Here is a 16,535-nt window from a genome sequence, read left to right on the forward strand (position 1 = left end):
TAGTAAAAAAAATGAAAATGGTCAAAATCAAAACAAAATATTTTGAAATTATCAAAACAAAACATTCCAAAATCATTGAATCAAAAGGATTTCCCCCCCAGATTTCCAGTTCATAAAAATTTTCAAATATTTCAGCTTTTTGCCCCAGTTCAGGACTGGAAAATGTTTTGATATCTTGAAATCTTCAAGGAATGGGAAAACCGCTTTCCACCCCTCCCTCTCCCAACTCTAATCAGTAGAATTTGCCTTATAAAAAGGACTAATTTATTCTCCAAGAGCTGTTCCAGACACTGCAGCATCACCACCATAAAGTAAGGTTTGGGTCAAGTCCCTCCCTCTGTAAAACGGGGCTGACAATGCTTTCTTATCCCAAAGGGCTGTTCTCAGAACTGCTTAGTTAACTGATGCTTTCAAAGCATTGTATGAAAGTGATTGTGTGTTTTGTTATTAGGGTGAGTAAAATTTTTTCCCTCAAAACATTTTTACAATGCAAAAAGGATTTTTGACTAAATGGAAATTTTAGTAAAAAATAAAAATCTCTGTTTTCAGGTTTTCAACCCCCCCAAACTTTAAAGAAAATTGTGGTGAAAAATAATTTCCAAGTGAGCTCTAAATATGATTATTAAATAAGAACCTAGCATGCCTTGCTAACCTGTATCAGAAGTCAGTAAAGATGGTGGAGGTCTTTTCACCAAGGGTTGAATCTGCCCTGGAGCAGGTGGTGCTGCTTTCCCTATGCGAAGCTCTATTTTTTTAAGGCCTTGGTCCAGGATGTCAATCTCGACTGGGATACCCAGCGCAGCAAACATCTCTCTGAACCGGCCAGCTGCTGTTTTTGCTTCTGCCAAGATTTCAAACTTGATGTAGATGTATTGATCATCCTCGCGATACGTCTGGTGATCTACCACCTCCACCTCCCCTTCATCCGCGCTGACAAAGAGTTCCTCCTCCACATCAGACATTTCCGTTGAGATCTTGGACTTGAAGAGCTTGTGAAGCCTCCTTCCTGCTTTACGGAATGCATCATCCAGTTCGCTGCCAGAAGAGCTCTCCGTTTCACTGTCAGTGAGGCATTTCACTTGCTTGTGCTTACGAAGAGCATCCGGCGCTTGGGTACCAACCACCACCTTAGCACTCTGGGAAACCTTGCCAAACTTATTAGATGCCTCACAGGTATATTTTCCCGTGTCTTTCATGTCCAGGCCAGTGATAATCAAGGAGCAAGTTCCATCACTGTAATTGTCTATGTGATAATGGCGCCCATCTGAAAGTTCCTCATCGTCTTTCAGCCAACGGATCTTCATATCAGTTTTGCTGAGAGCCACACACTCAAGGTGGAGAGTGCCTCCTGGCTCACCACAAAAATCTTTGAAGGTATCACCAAACACGGGACATTCCTGCTGTTTGATCTCCTTCCTCACTTTATAGCCTTTGAAAGCAGCCTGAATTTTCACAGCTGCTTTGTTCATGGAAGGATCATCTAAATCTTCCATGATTTCTGGTTCAGCAGGCTTGGCAGGGAGTGCAGATTCACTAGTCTCGACACCCGATTGCTCCCAGTGTTTCCAGAATTTACTGGTGGAGACCGTCTGAACCTTGCTACCAATGCTAACAGTAGATTTCCCGGCCTTTTTAAGGTAGTTAACTAGTGAAGGTGTCCCAGCCCTAGACTCATCATCTGAGCTTGTGAAAGAGAAGTCTGCTTCTCCAGTTTTAGTCAGCTCATCACAGGTGGAGTATTCTTCTGAGTAATAATGAGACTCCACTTCTTCCTTTTTCAACTTATGAAGTTTATCATCCTCTTCTGGCACTTCACTGATGGAATCCAGGGTTGGCTCCCTGCTCATTCTTCGCTTCTTTGCAATAGCCTCCCACAGGAGGTGAAGGTCCCCCTCCTGAGCAGCTTCAGGCGGCAAGCTGGGCTGGAGATGTCCATCCACCATCTCTTCAAGTTGAATCACGTCACGTGCTTCCTGGGCTGCCTCTTTTGGCAGTGCCACTGTGGGAACTAATTGGAATTCAGTTAGTAAGACGGTAAGAAGGAGCATGTTAATAAGGCAAGAGAAATCACATGAAAATGTTACTCCAAATCCAGGCAGTAAAATATCACTGAAATTAAAATTAACCACTGCATTTTAGCCGAAAAGCAAAAATCAGACACATTAGAAAGAAAATATGGCCAGTCCTTAAACAAATTCTTCTCCCTCTCCCATGCATAAAAGTGATGGGCCAAATCCTGCCTTTGTTTGTGCATCCCCGAATGTCTAACTCAGCTTCTTATATGCAGTCTCTTTCTGAAACTGAAAGATGTCTAGCTTTCTGCTGAACATACTCCATGGAAACAATGCCCCACAGGACCTGCAGTGAAAGCTACAGGAGATAATAACAACATCAGAACGGCCATACAGGATCAGACCAATGGTCCATCTAGCACAATAACCTGTCTTCCACCAGTGGCCAGTGCCAGATGCTTTAGAGAGAATGATCAGAACAGGGCAATTTATCAAATATACATCCCCTGTTGCCCATTCCCAGCTTCTGGCAGTCAGAGGTTTAGGGACATCCAGAGCATGGGGTCATGTGCCTAATCAACCTGGCTAATAGCTCGATGGACCTATCCTCCATGAACTTATCTAATTCTTTTTTGAACCCAGTTATATTTTTGGCCTTCACAACATCCCCTGGCAATGAGCTCCACATGTTGACTGTGTGTGCTGTGAGGAAAAAGTACTTCCTATGTTTGTTTTATGTTACATCCTGGATCAACCTGCAGAGGATCAGTGAAAACATGTATTGTAACAACACACCGATTCTCATTGGAGAATTTGAGAGGAAGTCACACATTCTTCACCTGGCTCTACTTTATGCATTTGTCTGAGGGCGCAGAAAAAATATTTTCAGTACAAAAGATTTTATAAACACTATTTTTACCTACATTATCTATTTTCAACTTTACTAATGCCATTAGGAAAGTGTAGCATTTTTTAAGAGGTGCCCTGGCATTGAATGGAGAAAGTCTAAATTGCAATGTAAGAATTTTTTAATTTGTAAGAACTCTGCCTCTCTGCCTCAGACTTGCAGCAGCCTGTCCTAGAGGAGATCCATGCCCTGTGCTCTCTCCAAGACTTTACATTTGCTCTCTCTCACTATTTTTCCTAACAGGAAAGTAATTCAGAATGAAAGCGTATGGTTGCCTCTTGTGTAGGGAATAAATACAATTACTTTGACTTTGATTTCCCTTCCTCTTGAGGAATCCAGTAAACTCAATTTTAATTCTTTCCCACCATCCTTGGTCTCAAGTGAGGATGTGGTAAAAAAGCATTTAAGAAATTTTCTAGTGTGGTGAACACCATTTTTCTTATAGTGTTTTAATTTACCCACAGCTTATCTGATTAAGCTCGTTTTTGTGAAACAATTCTCTTCCTTGCATTAAGAACCCTCTCTTATCCATTGGATTGCACTGTGAGCTCTATCTCTGCATGGAAAAGAGCTAGAGACTTATTTTCCTTCTTTAAATGAAAGCTTATCAGTGGGTCTCCAGTAGTCATCTGGTGACCCTTTTTACGGCTGTGGGAGCCAATGAGACACTTGGACATCACAATTTAAAATCTTAATGATTTACAATTAGAGTTTAATCAACAATCTTGAGCACTAGGATGTGGCTATATTACTCCAGTGAACTAAAATGTCTCACTTCTGTTTTTGTGTGTGTTTTGATTTTATTCTTAGCTATAAAGTGGCAAAAAAGTTTTGGACTCTGGTGTTTGTGTCCATTTTTAAATGTATCATTGATAAGGAAATTCTTGTCTGATCACTTCAAAACCCATAGACAAATTCTATCTCGACAATAGACATGATGTCCTAATTTTGAGGCTGATATGTCTTTGCTTGTGGATTTGCAGGAGGAGAAATATTGAGCTTATAATGCAAACTGAATTCCCAATATTAACAATGGAGAGGCTATTGAGTGTCCTTAATTAGAACTAATAAAAACTCTGAGATACACACTTTTTGTACCTTCAAGAGACAGAAGGGCAGAGGATCTGACATCAGGAGAGATCATGCAGGTGTATAATCCTTGATCCTCAGGTTTAAATGCACAAATAATGAGCATCTGCTTCTTGCCATCAGACTTTATTTCATATCCCCCTCCAGGCTGTAGTTGTTCTTTTCCTTTGACCCAGATTGCCTCTTGGGTCTCTCTCGAAAATTCACACTCCAGGACAGCCACCTCTCCTTCCAAGACCGATTTGCCTTCTAAGGGACGAGTGACTGTAAATGGAGGCTCTGCAATTATAAAAATTAGGGCATTAAAATCAATGAATGCACCCGTCTGCTTTACGGACCCCAAACCGGGGGGAAATTAAAGCCTGTGAAGCATCCAAGCTTTGAATTTTGGCGTTTTAAAATTTTAGTTCAACTGCTGCAGCCAATCATTGGAAGGTAAATGGAAAAAGTGCTGTAATTTAGAGTTTACAACTTCTAAAGCTCTCCAAGAAGATTAGATCACATTAGTTTACAGCTATATGCAGAAGCCATTGCGCTTTCCCCCCTTATGTTTTTGTGCTTATAGGTCATCACTAAGGCTACAATTTTGTCATGGAGGTTGTGGAAGTCACAGAATCAGTGACTTTCAGAGATCTCTGTGACTTCAGCCTGTGGCAGTTGGGAGCTGCAGGGTCCCCCCGTTGCCTACGGTGGCCAGGAGCTGCGGGGACTCCTGGGAGTTCTGGGCCACCCCAGGTGGCATGGTGACCCTGCAACTGAGCTCCTCATTTTGGCACAGATATTTTTAGTAAAAGTCACGGACAGCTCACAGGCTTCCATGAATTTTTCTTTATTGCCCGTGACCTGTCTGTGACTTTTACTAAAAATATCCGTGACAAAATCTTAGCCTGGTCATCACCCACTTTTGCCAAGTCTCTCACACCCCACCAAGACCTAGCCCATAGTAGTCTCACAATTCCTATATGCTCGAAGTGTGCATTAGAAGTGTAGAGCCAGCTGAAGTGGCACTCCCTTAAACTTTTGAAGAAAAGATCCAACATAGAAAAAAGATTTTGAAAGCTGCCTCCATCTCAGGTTTTGAAAAACACGATGAAATCTTCACTCTTGTTACTAATGACTGAGCCAGCAACTCTTAAATAATGAGAAAATGTCTTGTTATGTTCATCACTTTGATAGATGACCTTCTAATAACATGACAGTTGCATGGCACCAGTATTTAAAGCACACCTGAGTTCAGCCAGACTTGACCGAAGAAAAAAACATGGACAAATATGTTTTTTAAATGTTCTTTTTCCTGTCTTAGGAATTTAACTTATCACGGGTTTTCAAAAAAAGATAAGAAGAAATGATACAAAGCAAACACGCACTATTGCAATAGAATGTAGAAAGAGGCTTTACAAGAAAACAACTTAGAGCTAACTGAAATGATGGCTCCCTCTCTCTCCATGACCACTGGGGTTTCACAAATAGTCACTGAAGCAATTGTGAATTGGTACCCACAGATACATTGCCAAGGTGTTAAATTACAAGAGATATACAAATATCAGAGAGAGAGAGAGAGAGAGAGAGAGAGAGAGAGAGAGAAAGGCATTTTAAGGAGGAAACACTGCCTCTCCCTTGCATGCACACTAAAAGTATCGGTTGCCATCAGTCACAGTAATATAGCCATTCCAGCATGCCCTGCCTCAGTCATTCACATCCATCTTCATGAGAAAAGAATCTTATGTTGATCAGACAAAACTCAGAGATGCATTGCAAGCCACGAGACTGAGTGCTGCGGTATGGAGAGAAAGATGTCAAGCAGATAAACAACACAGTAGGTTTCACTTCGCTTCTGCCCAGAACAACCTTCTCTCCAAGACTCAGTATTTTGTGTTTGCTACAAAGCACCAAAATATGCTATAGTGTGGACACTTAGCTCTCATGTGAGGTCCCTTGAATGTGTGAAGCAGACATGCCATGAGGAATACAGGCCTATATCAGCTCTTAGTGCATAATGGGACTTCTCTAGTTCTCACCTAGCTGAACAGTTTGAGGTAAATGCACTGGTTCACCAGCACCAACTTTGTTTACACTTGAAATGTGGAATCTGTAGGGATCGCCTGGTGAGAGATTGTCCACAACTTTGAATAAGTTCCTTGTTGCATTGCTGCCAGCCACTACCAGGCGTTTTCCGCTCAAATTGTAGCCTATGATGGCACAGCCACCATTGCTCAGCGGTGTGAACCAGAGTTACCGAGCAACTGCTCTTACTTAAAATCTCTGGATCTTCCAGGGGATCAGGGAAGGCTGAGGGCCCAACAGAATTCCAATGATGTATAAAATAAGTGCTGTCGTTTTTTAGTGAGATTACAAATAAGCCCTCATTATAAACAATAAGGAGAAATCTAAGTGACACTTTCAGTATCTCTCTCACCATGAATTGGAGCTGCGTGAAAATCAGACACATCTTCAAACAACTGACAACTCTCTGCAGACCTGTGCTGTACCATAATTTATGGTGGGGGGGACATATAGAGCAGGGTGGAATTTTTGGGATGAATAATTTATTCAACCAAAAATGCATTTTTTGGCTGATCCGAAACTACTGGCGAACGTGACCTAATTAATACCGTTTGGGAAAAAGTTTTTTTTTCTCACCAGCAAACTGAGTCTAAATCTGTCCTTAGCCCCGTGGTTAGGTCATATGCCTAAGATGTGGGAGACCCAAGCCTGAATCCCCACTCTGGAGCAGGTCTCCTCCTCCCAGGTGAGTAGCCTGGCTATAAACTATTCTGGGGTATGGCTGCTCTCAATCTCTCCTGTTGAAGCTGTTCCACTTCATATAAATACTTACATAGTCATTGGGCCAGAGAGATAGCGTGAGGATGACTATACCCTGCTGATCAAAACATTCACCTAGGAGGTAGGAGGCATGGCTTCAAATCTTATGTTGGTGTGATTCAGAGCAGGGATTCAAACCTCGGTCCCTCACAAGTGCCCTAACCACTGGATTAAAGGCTATAAAGGGGACACACACATATTTGCTTGCCTGAAACCAATTTTTCTGATTTGCCTACCATTTCCGAAAGTCTTCAGAACCAAACTAAATATTTTCCCTGATTTTGTGGTTTCCAGGCCAAACCAAAAAATCAATTATTCACCCAGCTCTAGTAACAAGCAATAAACTCACTGCAACCACATTAGATCTCCTAACATTTACCATGGAATCTTCCCAATTCTTGTGATTTTTAATGCCACCTTGTCCAATCAAAGACAAAGGATAGATGAGCCCAAAGCTCCAAAGACCAGGTCAGAATGTGCCCAGAGTTCAGGGATGGTCAGGCCCAAACTTTAGTTACAGTCCATCTCTAATGGAAATGGAGTTATCACAGGATTGCACAATAACTCTCATAAATCTCACGGAAATTGCTCCAATACTTGTGCAACTACTGTGTGGCTCTCCACGTAAACCAGCAAATAAAGCATAAACACATGAAAACATTGGAATCATGTCCCTGCAGATTACTTGGGGACTGATCATTACCCTCAGCATATCCATAAGGATTTATCATGCAATATACACTCTGGTTTGGAAGACAGAAATAGCTCTCTTTAGTTTGAAACTACATGGGTATTTTCCAAGAAAATTATCTGCCACTAGGTGGCACTGCAGTGTCTCTTACTATGAAATTAAGGGCCAAATTAGACTGTAATCTAGTCTTTAATTTTGGGTACCCAAAACCTCCAATTTGACTGTGCAAGTCTTGGATTCACAATTTATCAACTTCTTGTTTAGGTTTGCATTTACAACTCCCGAAGTCTAATAACCCATTTTGCATGCACAAATGCTGTTTCCTTACACACCCCAATAGTGGGGTTCCTAAAATTTAGAAGCCATTACTGAAAATTTGTCCCATAATGACAAACAGGACCTAAAAGGTCAACAGTTAATTTGTTATTAAATATGAGCAACAAGATATCTGTGCACTGTGAAGTAAAGTATTGCTATACATCAATCAGACTGACCATGAAAATCTAGAATAAAATATCAGAGGGGTAGCCATGTTAGTCCGTATCCACAAAAACAATGAGGAGTCTGGTGGCACCTTAAAGACTAACAGATTTATTAGGGCATAAGCTTTCATGGGTAAAAAACCCATTTCTGAAGAATAAATCTGTTAGTCTTTAAGGTGCCATCGGACTCCTTGTTGTTTTTGTAGAATAAAATAGCACATTTTCAAGTGCTTTTATTTTCTTGGTAATTTTTCCTCAGTGACTGTAATTCAATTTTCCCTAAGTCTGGTAAGTTTTCAGAGTATTTTTAAATAAAGATAGAGAGAGCTTGCTCAGTAAATTGGTTTCTCCACAAGTATGTACAGTTCTAGTTAGTATTTTACGGAAGAACGGTAGGTTACAAAATGGTGGATTTCAATTAAGGAAACACTGAAAAAAAATCTCATCACTAGTTGGTTTAATTTTCATTTCATGAGACAGTCAGAGCAGAATAGCACAGCAGCAATTTATCTAACCTGAGGAAGCTGGTGTGTGCATCTGTGGGAAGGAGAAACAGAAAACAGCCCAGATGTAAGAAAATCAGAGTGATACAGCTCGATCCTGTAGGCTGAGAAGCATAGAATCATAGGGTTAAAAGAGATCACAAGGGTCATCTAGTCTAATCCCCTGCCAAGATGCAGGATCGGTTGTGTCTAAATCAACCAAGATAGATGGCTCCAGCCTCCTTTCGAAAACCTCCAGTGAAGGAGCTTCCACGACCTCCCTAGGCATCCGTTCCATTGTCCTGCTGTCCTTACAGTTAGGAAGTTTTTCCTGAGATTTAATCTAAATCTGCTCTGCTGTAATTTGAACCCATTGCCTCTTGTCCTGCCCTCCGTGGTACAAATGCCAATGTCTAGAATTGGCAGAAATGTACAATGGATAAACCTACCTATTACAGATAACGTGGCTGATGCAATTGCATCCCTTGCAGCAAAAGTCACCTCTCCAGCATGATGTGGTTGGGCTTTCTTCAGGATCAGTTTGTAGCTATCTCCATCTGCCTGTATTTCCCAGTTCTCGTCTGGTTGGATATCCACGTCATTAATATACCAGGCAACTTCACTGACTGGCACTGCTTCACTTAAAACACAGCTAAGTGTAGCTTGGTCCCCAGCAGTGACTTCAGTGTCAACCAAAGGCTGCAAAATTTCCAGGCGCCATCCTGCAGGTAAAAATATGTAATCAAACCCCAAGATTTAAGTGTCAAGATTTATACTTAATCTTCTTGCTGAATCTTTCGACAGCTAGATGGGCTGGCACAAGAGCCTGATGAGTTTTCTAAGGTCTAGGTTATGCAATCTGGTTAAAGGTGACAGAGATCTTAGAAGCTAGACTGCCAAAGCTATCAGGAGAGCTCCTTCAGACCTGTGTGCTGTAACCTCCTGTTTTGGTCCAGCTTTAGCCCTGATTCTGCATGCTCATGTGCAGGGGGATCCCTTTACTTGTGCAGAACCACATTAAAGTCACTGGGGCTCCGTCCTGGTGCTAGAGTGCCTACAGGCTTCAGGAGAGGGGTCTTTAATGGCTATAAGGGCCCTTTTCCCAATTTTAGCCAAAAAATTCAAAAGCACTTTTCTCACTTGGAGCCTGGGGAGTTTTGCACAAGCAAGTGGCAGTTGTCTCTGAAAAAAAAGATGACTATTTCCTGACATTTTGTGAAAATAGCAGCAAAATTCATGAAATGATGGTGAATTCATAACACTCCACATGCTTGCTGGTGTTGTGGGCACAACCATCTGTAAAGCACAAACTAAAAAAGCTTCTAAGCTTTAATAATCTCCCTTCATGCCCACACTTACTTCACTGGTTCATCCTCACCCTCTCTTTTCCCCTTTTTTGTAATTTGATTTGGGATTCATTCCCTTTCTGTTTCCCACTCAAGGAGAACACATCACAATCATCTTTTGTCTCTGTCAGCAAATAAAAACAACTGAAACAATGTCCTCCCTTTACTCTTTTCAAACAGAGAAGAATATCAATAGAATGATATTAGTGGGTTTCAAATGGTTTCACATTTTGCTCTTGAATTTCTTTTCCACCTGCAACCTATACTATTTCCATGTTTTCCCTATTGAGTGATTTGTGAGTGCTGTCAAGAGCAAAAGACGACTGACCTTGAATCCTTTGAATTCAGCTCCTCTCTTTCCTCCTTTTTACTCTACTGAACTATTTTCCCCTCAACGAAATTCAGTAAAGGACATTGGGTGAAGTGACATAACTGGACATCCTGAAGATATGTTGGATTTCAATTTTTGTGCAAAATTATTCACATACTCTGGGTTTAGGACCTGCAAGCTGGTAACATAGAACTAAGGGTGACTACATAATTAGGGTTTGCCCTGGATCAGATCTTCAGTTTTTTTCATGGAACATGTCATTGGGCACATATCATTGTGAGACACACAATGCCCAGATACGAAATGAAGATTGTGAGTGTGTAGCCAGACAGGGGCACTAATGCTCCTAAGAATTATAAAGAAATGTTGAGTAGATAAATGAATATGCTCCTCTTTATACCTAGTTGAAATTATTTGGTTGGACAACTGAGATTGAGATAGGTACTTTGTACAACTGTGAGAGCTGTGACTGTGAATCCGTTTCCTGCCAATAAAAAACTGATATTTTGTGTATATCATGAAGATAAAAGATTTACCTGAGCCCCGAGTTCCCAAAGCATTATTTTAACTCTACATCCTGTATAAAGAGCTTGATTAATTTCTGTCTGCAGGAGAAGCAGACAGGGGAAATGATGGAAATGTAGAAAGCATAGAAGATGCACTGATAAGTTTACAGAAAACATGCGGTTCAATCACAATAGAAAAGAAGCTAAGATCACCATAGACAGAAAAGAATTAGGAGCTGTTGGGGAGTATAGCTACCCAGCCCAACTGAGAGATGCTATTCCTCACCAAGAAGATAGACTGGAGGGAAACAAAACTGTGGGGATAACCTTTGAAAGATAAAAGACACAGTACCACCTCTGTTTAAAAATTAGATTTTTGCCATTGGTGTACCACCAACCCACGAGCTGTTACACAAACACTACAGCAAGAAGGTTTGAAGAGCAAGCTGGACTGTGAAGCATGGAAGGAGGTATGCATGGCTTACATGGAAAAAATATGAAAGCACATAAATGGATAAGAGAAAAAAAAACAAGATGAAAGACCAGTTGAAAACTGATGAATCAAAAACAGCATTGAGCTTCCAATAGCTGAACTATAAGGCAGGCTGAAAGACACAGTAAACTTACAACTGGCAACCAAAGATGAAGATGGAGAGACATGTTTGCAACCTATGTGGCTACATTTAACCAAGAAACAGCATGTTTGTCAATGCCATGAGGCGATGCAATCACTCAAATACATAAGCCAGGTTTTATTTAATATATATTATGTATGAATAAAGGTTTCTCATTACATGTAAATTTGACATAGCATTATCACAATTTAACCACTTTTTCCAAATGTTGACTAGCAGTAGACAGTGTTGACTACCAGTAGACAAGGCAGTCCCAAATAATTCTTCAGCCTGTATTCATTCCCTACAGGAAGAATTTTCTAATGGTGCCACAGAAGTATTGGTGCTAAAAGACTATCAACAGATGGGATTTATATTGATGACTAAGTAGCCACAGCAAGAGAGAAGACCCAGCTGTCAAAGTGTCAGGAATTAATTTGCAGTGCATCTTTCACTGTAACTCAGTTATATTATCAGCTGTGATTGTAAGATACTAAGCCATACTACACCTGATAAAGAATTGTAAAAAAATGTAACAAACTAAAAAGAGTATGATGAAATAACCATAGTTTAGATTGTTAGAAGAAAAGAAAAAAATTAAATTAAATTATATTAAAAGTTCAAACTCAGTAAAGTAAAGATTGACCAGATCCTCAGAGGTCAAGGGTGGCTTTTGATTTGGCTTACTATAGGAAACAAGTCAGCCATAAAAGTCAGATGTGGGTTCAAACTCTTCTGAAATTCTTGGGCATTTAGGATCTGGGCCAGTCTCTATTGAAAATCTCAGAGCCTTTTGCAATTACCATTGTTCATCCTTTGAGTTCGAAGATGACCATGACATCACTGATTGGTTTGGTTTCTGCGAACACATGAGTAGCTGATGAGGCCAATTTGAGCTTTGAACTGTCTGTGGCACATTGAACAAGAGATGCCATCAAGGGTTGCTTGATTAACAGCTAACATGCTGCTGTTACGAAATTTACGCTGCAGGTACTTCTGCTCTGCCTCAGCAGTTCTCCTCCACTCACAGACTATTGCTTTAGTATGGATGACATTTCACCAAATAGAACTACCATGAAGGAGGTCTTCCCAAAACTCGGGGTCTGTGTTGAAACCCTCCAAGGATAACTTGAGGGAGTTTTTGAAATGTTTCTTCTGGCCTCCCTGAGAGCACTTTCCCTCCTTTAGCTTGCCGAAAAAGATCTTCTTTGACAGTCACTCATCTGACATTCTGGTGACATGGCCTGCCCATCTCACCTGTGATTTCATCAATGGAGCATGGATGCTTGGAATGCCTGCCCTTATGAGAACCTCAATATCTGGAACCTTGTCTTGCCATCTTATCCTCATCAGTTTCCTCAAACAGCCCATGTGAAAGTGATTTTGTATAATTATCATAATAGGCATTTGACAGTGGCTCCTTTTAAAGCCAGCTCACCAAAATTAAGGCTGTTTTCTGACATAAAATCTAGAGAGAGACAAGAATGTATCTGCCACAGATTATCTTCTCTCTGGCATTGAATTGAAGTAGGTAGGTAAGGACTAAAAAGGAGGGCAAACAGCTGATTGAGTTTGTACATAGTCCTGCACTGGTTTCCAAGACACAAGAGGGACAAGCAGCATTCACAGAGGTTACAGATCAATGCAGGGAAGATAAAGATCAGACTAGTTGTACAATGGAATTCAAGGGAGGACGGATTGTTTGACAGATAACTAGCACAAAGGAGTTCACATACCTGGGCACCCCAATTAGCATAGATGGAGAGGTAGTACATGAAATAAATACATAAAAGAGCCACATTTATTCCTAGTGCAATCATGGGCAATGACATTGGTTTCAATGGAGTTGCATCTGTTTATAGCAGGGCTGAATTTGTTTTAATAATTAGCAGTAGATGCATGTAACTGATTCAACAAGATTGGGCAAGCAGAAAACTGAAGCTAAAAACTCCAACATCCTGCAACCATAATTTCATTATGTTGCATGTCTGTGAGATTCTGTGTCTGATTGAAAAACGGAAGCATTTCCTCCTAGGAAGAATGCTTTGCAAAGCTCATGAGTATAATATCGTAAGATGAGTTAAGGTGCAGTTCAGGAAAACAGCACACTGGAAAGCATACAAGAATAGAGGTTATTCTGATTGGGCCACATCAATCAAGATGTATAATGACAGGTTTCAGAGTAGCAGCTGTGTTAGTCTGTATTCGCAAAAAGAAAAGGCGTACTTGTGGCACCTTAGAGACTCACAAATTTATTTGAGTATAAGCTTTCGTGAGCTACAGCTCACTTAAAGCAAGTCCTAAAATATGGAAACACGAGTGATGGATAGTCAGACCACAGAGAAACGGATAAAGCATGTTTGAGAAGGATTCATCTCTGCTGAGTAGCAGAAAGAAATGTTAATGGTTGTGTTCCACAGCCAACAGAAGTTGCGCAAAGTATACTCACCTTTGCCATGATGCCTGCAAATCAGTCAGCAATGGCTAGGCAGTTTGGTCTGCTGCTATTTCCCCTTAATAGGGTTGCCAACTCTGACTGAAGCTATTTCAGGAGATTTTCCCCCCCAACATGCCAATGTCAATTTCTTAAAATATCCTATTAAAATCTCTCGGATTGCTTTCCAATAGTCACGGACAGATCAATGCCAATTCCAGAAGACTCCAGGCCAAACCTGGAGGGTTGGCAACTCTATTACTTAACCTAATCAGGACTGTTTCACAGCTTACCTTGTTGACATCCTCATTTGTTTGTTTAATACACCCTTTGTTGTCATGGTATGCTAATAGATTCAAAGCTCTTTGGGCAGTGGCTGCTTTTTATTCTATGTCTGTGCATTGCCTAACTGACTGGGGCCTCTAGGAACTAATGAAATTAACAATAATAATTATGATGATCATGATGTAAATTGTAATCTGTGAACCCTTGAAATATCTATTTCTATGACCCATTAGAATACTTACTCTCTGAATGAATGTGCCTTGTTTCTAGCTAATTTGCACAATTTATAAGCATTATATGAGATGTGGCATATGTTACTTCCTCACATAAGTGCTTGTCACATTAAACATAATTAGAAAAGTATAAAATAAAAGATTTCTCTGTGTGAAGCGGAAGTAATGCATGGAGCCCATGTCCTATGCTACTCATGAACTATCCAGCTCTGGCACTCAACAAATATTTTTCTGGGTTGTCCAGCTTTTCAAACTGGAAAGATAGCACTCCAAGCACAAGTTTGTCATTGTTACCTTTCACAGTCAGGAATGCAGATGTCACAGCATCACTAGTCAGGAAAGTCACCCTGCAGTTGTCCTGGGGAGTGAGGTTCTTCAACAGGAGAAGATGCCTGCGTCCATTTTCAAAGTAAACCATCTCAATGTTTTCTGTGGTTTTGGCAGGCTCATCCTCAATCAGCCAGTTGTAACTGTAGCACTCTGGTTTGGAAAGGTAGCACTCAAACAGAGCTTCACCACCTTCCATGGCTTCCACATTCTCCAAACCCTTGACAATACTGTTCTTGGCTAATGGAAAAGGAAAATGATCAACAACATTAGCTGTTTTGCTTACACACTTCTGAGTAGTAGTGCGCCTTAGAGCACACTATATAATTCCCATCACCTGGAAGCTGATATGAGAGCATCATATGAGGAAAGTTAGCTTGTGGTATCTCTTTTTAAATTTCAATGGCATCCAAACACAACATGATATTTAAAATACATCCACAACAGTGATGTGGTCTAACAAGTAGTAAAATAACTCTAACACAGTGTTTCCTTCTGGCTTTATTCAACATTTATCCAATAACCCTGATCTATATCTTTATAAATGAAGGATGAAATCACATTGTTTATATGAACTGAATAATTGTTCAATGGAAACGAATATAAAAAGCCTTCCATAGTCCAAGAATATAGGGTATAACCAGTTTCCTTTTGTGTACAACAGGAATCCTCTTGCCAACCTCCTCCATATGTATAATTAACATCATATCTAGAAAGATTTGAAACTGATAGGGAGCTCATCTTAAAATCTTACCACCTTTTATACAAAACATGTCCTTATCCCAGCAGCAGACTACTGTTGGTCAATGCAATATTTGTTATCTAAGTCAACAAGAGATTTTTCAAATTGTACTATTAAAAGCCATTTGCAAAATTACAATTTATTGCATCGGAAACACTTTTTTAGTAGTAACTTTCTAATTATTACCAAATTCTTCTGACATATGTCCAGGACCTGATTTTCTAATCTGAGTGTCGGGGGCCGGGGCCATTGTGTGTGCAAAAATGTGCATAGATGTGCATGACCTATTTGCACACAACTACTGCAACTGCATGCACCAACTGATAGTTGTACACAACTAACCAATTTGATGCACATATCCCCAATTTGTGTGCACAACCAGGTTAATTGCATAGACACATTAAGCACACACTACTGTACATACTTATGTACACTGAGTTGGCTGAGCACAGTTTAGAAACTGAAACCCACAATGCTCATGAGTTATATACCATGGTCCTCCTGATCAACGTACTAATTAGCACCAGAATAATGGGCCAATCAATCCTGTTTAGTAACCACATCAATCATTGTAACTTCTAACCCACGTGCAATTGCTTGTCACCTAGAAAATTGATATTGAACTATTTATTCTCTAGCAAAGCCAAATCAGTTTTTCTGAGGTTCCAGAATTTTCCAACTTGAATGTTTAAAGAGAACAATGGTCTTGTGCCTAGGGCAAAGGACACGAGTCAGCAGCATGACTGCATTCCTGTGTGAATGTATCCATGTCATTTAATTTCTCTGTGCTTCACTTTCCTCATATATAGAATGTTGATACTTACAGATCCCTGCCCGCCCGCCCCCCGCACCAGGGTGTTTTAAGACTACATTCATTAATACTTGGTAAGTGCTTTTAGACCCTAAGATGGAAGGAGTTACCAAAGTGCAGAGCATTATAATCAATAATAATATGGCTTTTTAACTGAGCACAATCTCAGAGTTCAGAAACCAAACAACAGTTCAGAAACAAAATATTTCTAATCATTATAGCGTACCTAGTAATTGAAAACAAGAATTCCATGTGCAAATAGTAGAAACCTAGTTATCAAAACATTATATCCGCTATGCTCTACTGTTGTCTGCTTTGATCGTTTGGATATTTCGGTTCTTTAAAGGTTTTAACTGGCAGGCTGTGGGTTATGTTCTGTAGTTGCTCCATGTAGGTCTCCCACTGAAGTCAAGGAGAGTT

At 40.4% G+C, this 16,535-nt stretch overlaps 1 protein-coding gene across 1 annotated transcript in view; it reads right to left on the reverse strand.

The window, feature by feature from the left end:
* OBSCN (obscurin, cytoskeletal calmodulin and titin-interacting RhoGEF) overlaps positions 1-16,535 on the reverse strand; it is a 292,040-nt gene that overhangs the window by 104,733 nt on the left and 170,772 nt on the right. Inside the window, exons 71-74 of the mRNA XM_043509759.1 lie at positions 14,530-14,802; positions 8,936-9,208; positions 4,018-4,287; positions 653-2,008 (exon numbers count right to left, since the gene is read on the reverse strand). Of these exons, the coding sequence (XP_043365694.1) occupies positions 653-2,008; positions 4,018-4,287; positions 8,936-9,208; positions 14,530-14,802 (2,172 nt within the window). The remainder of the gene's footprint in view (positions 1-652; positions 2,009-4,017; positions 4,288-8,935; positions 9,209-14,529; positions 14,803-16,535) is intronic.

The sequence above is a fragment of the Dermochelys coriacea genome, chromosome 2, assembly GCF_009764565.3.
Source record: "Dermochelys coriacea isolate rDerCor1 chromosome 2, rDerCor1.pri.v4, whole genome shotgun sequence".
In the NCBI taxonomy this organism is placed as follows: Eukaryota; Metazoa; Chordata; order Testudines; family Dermochelyidae; genus Dermochelys; species Dermochelys coriacea.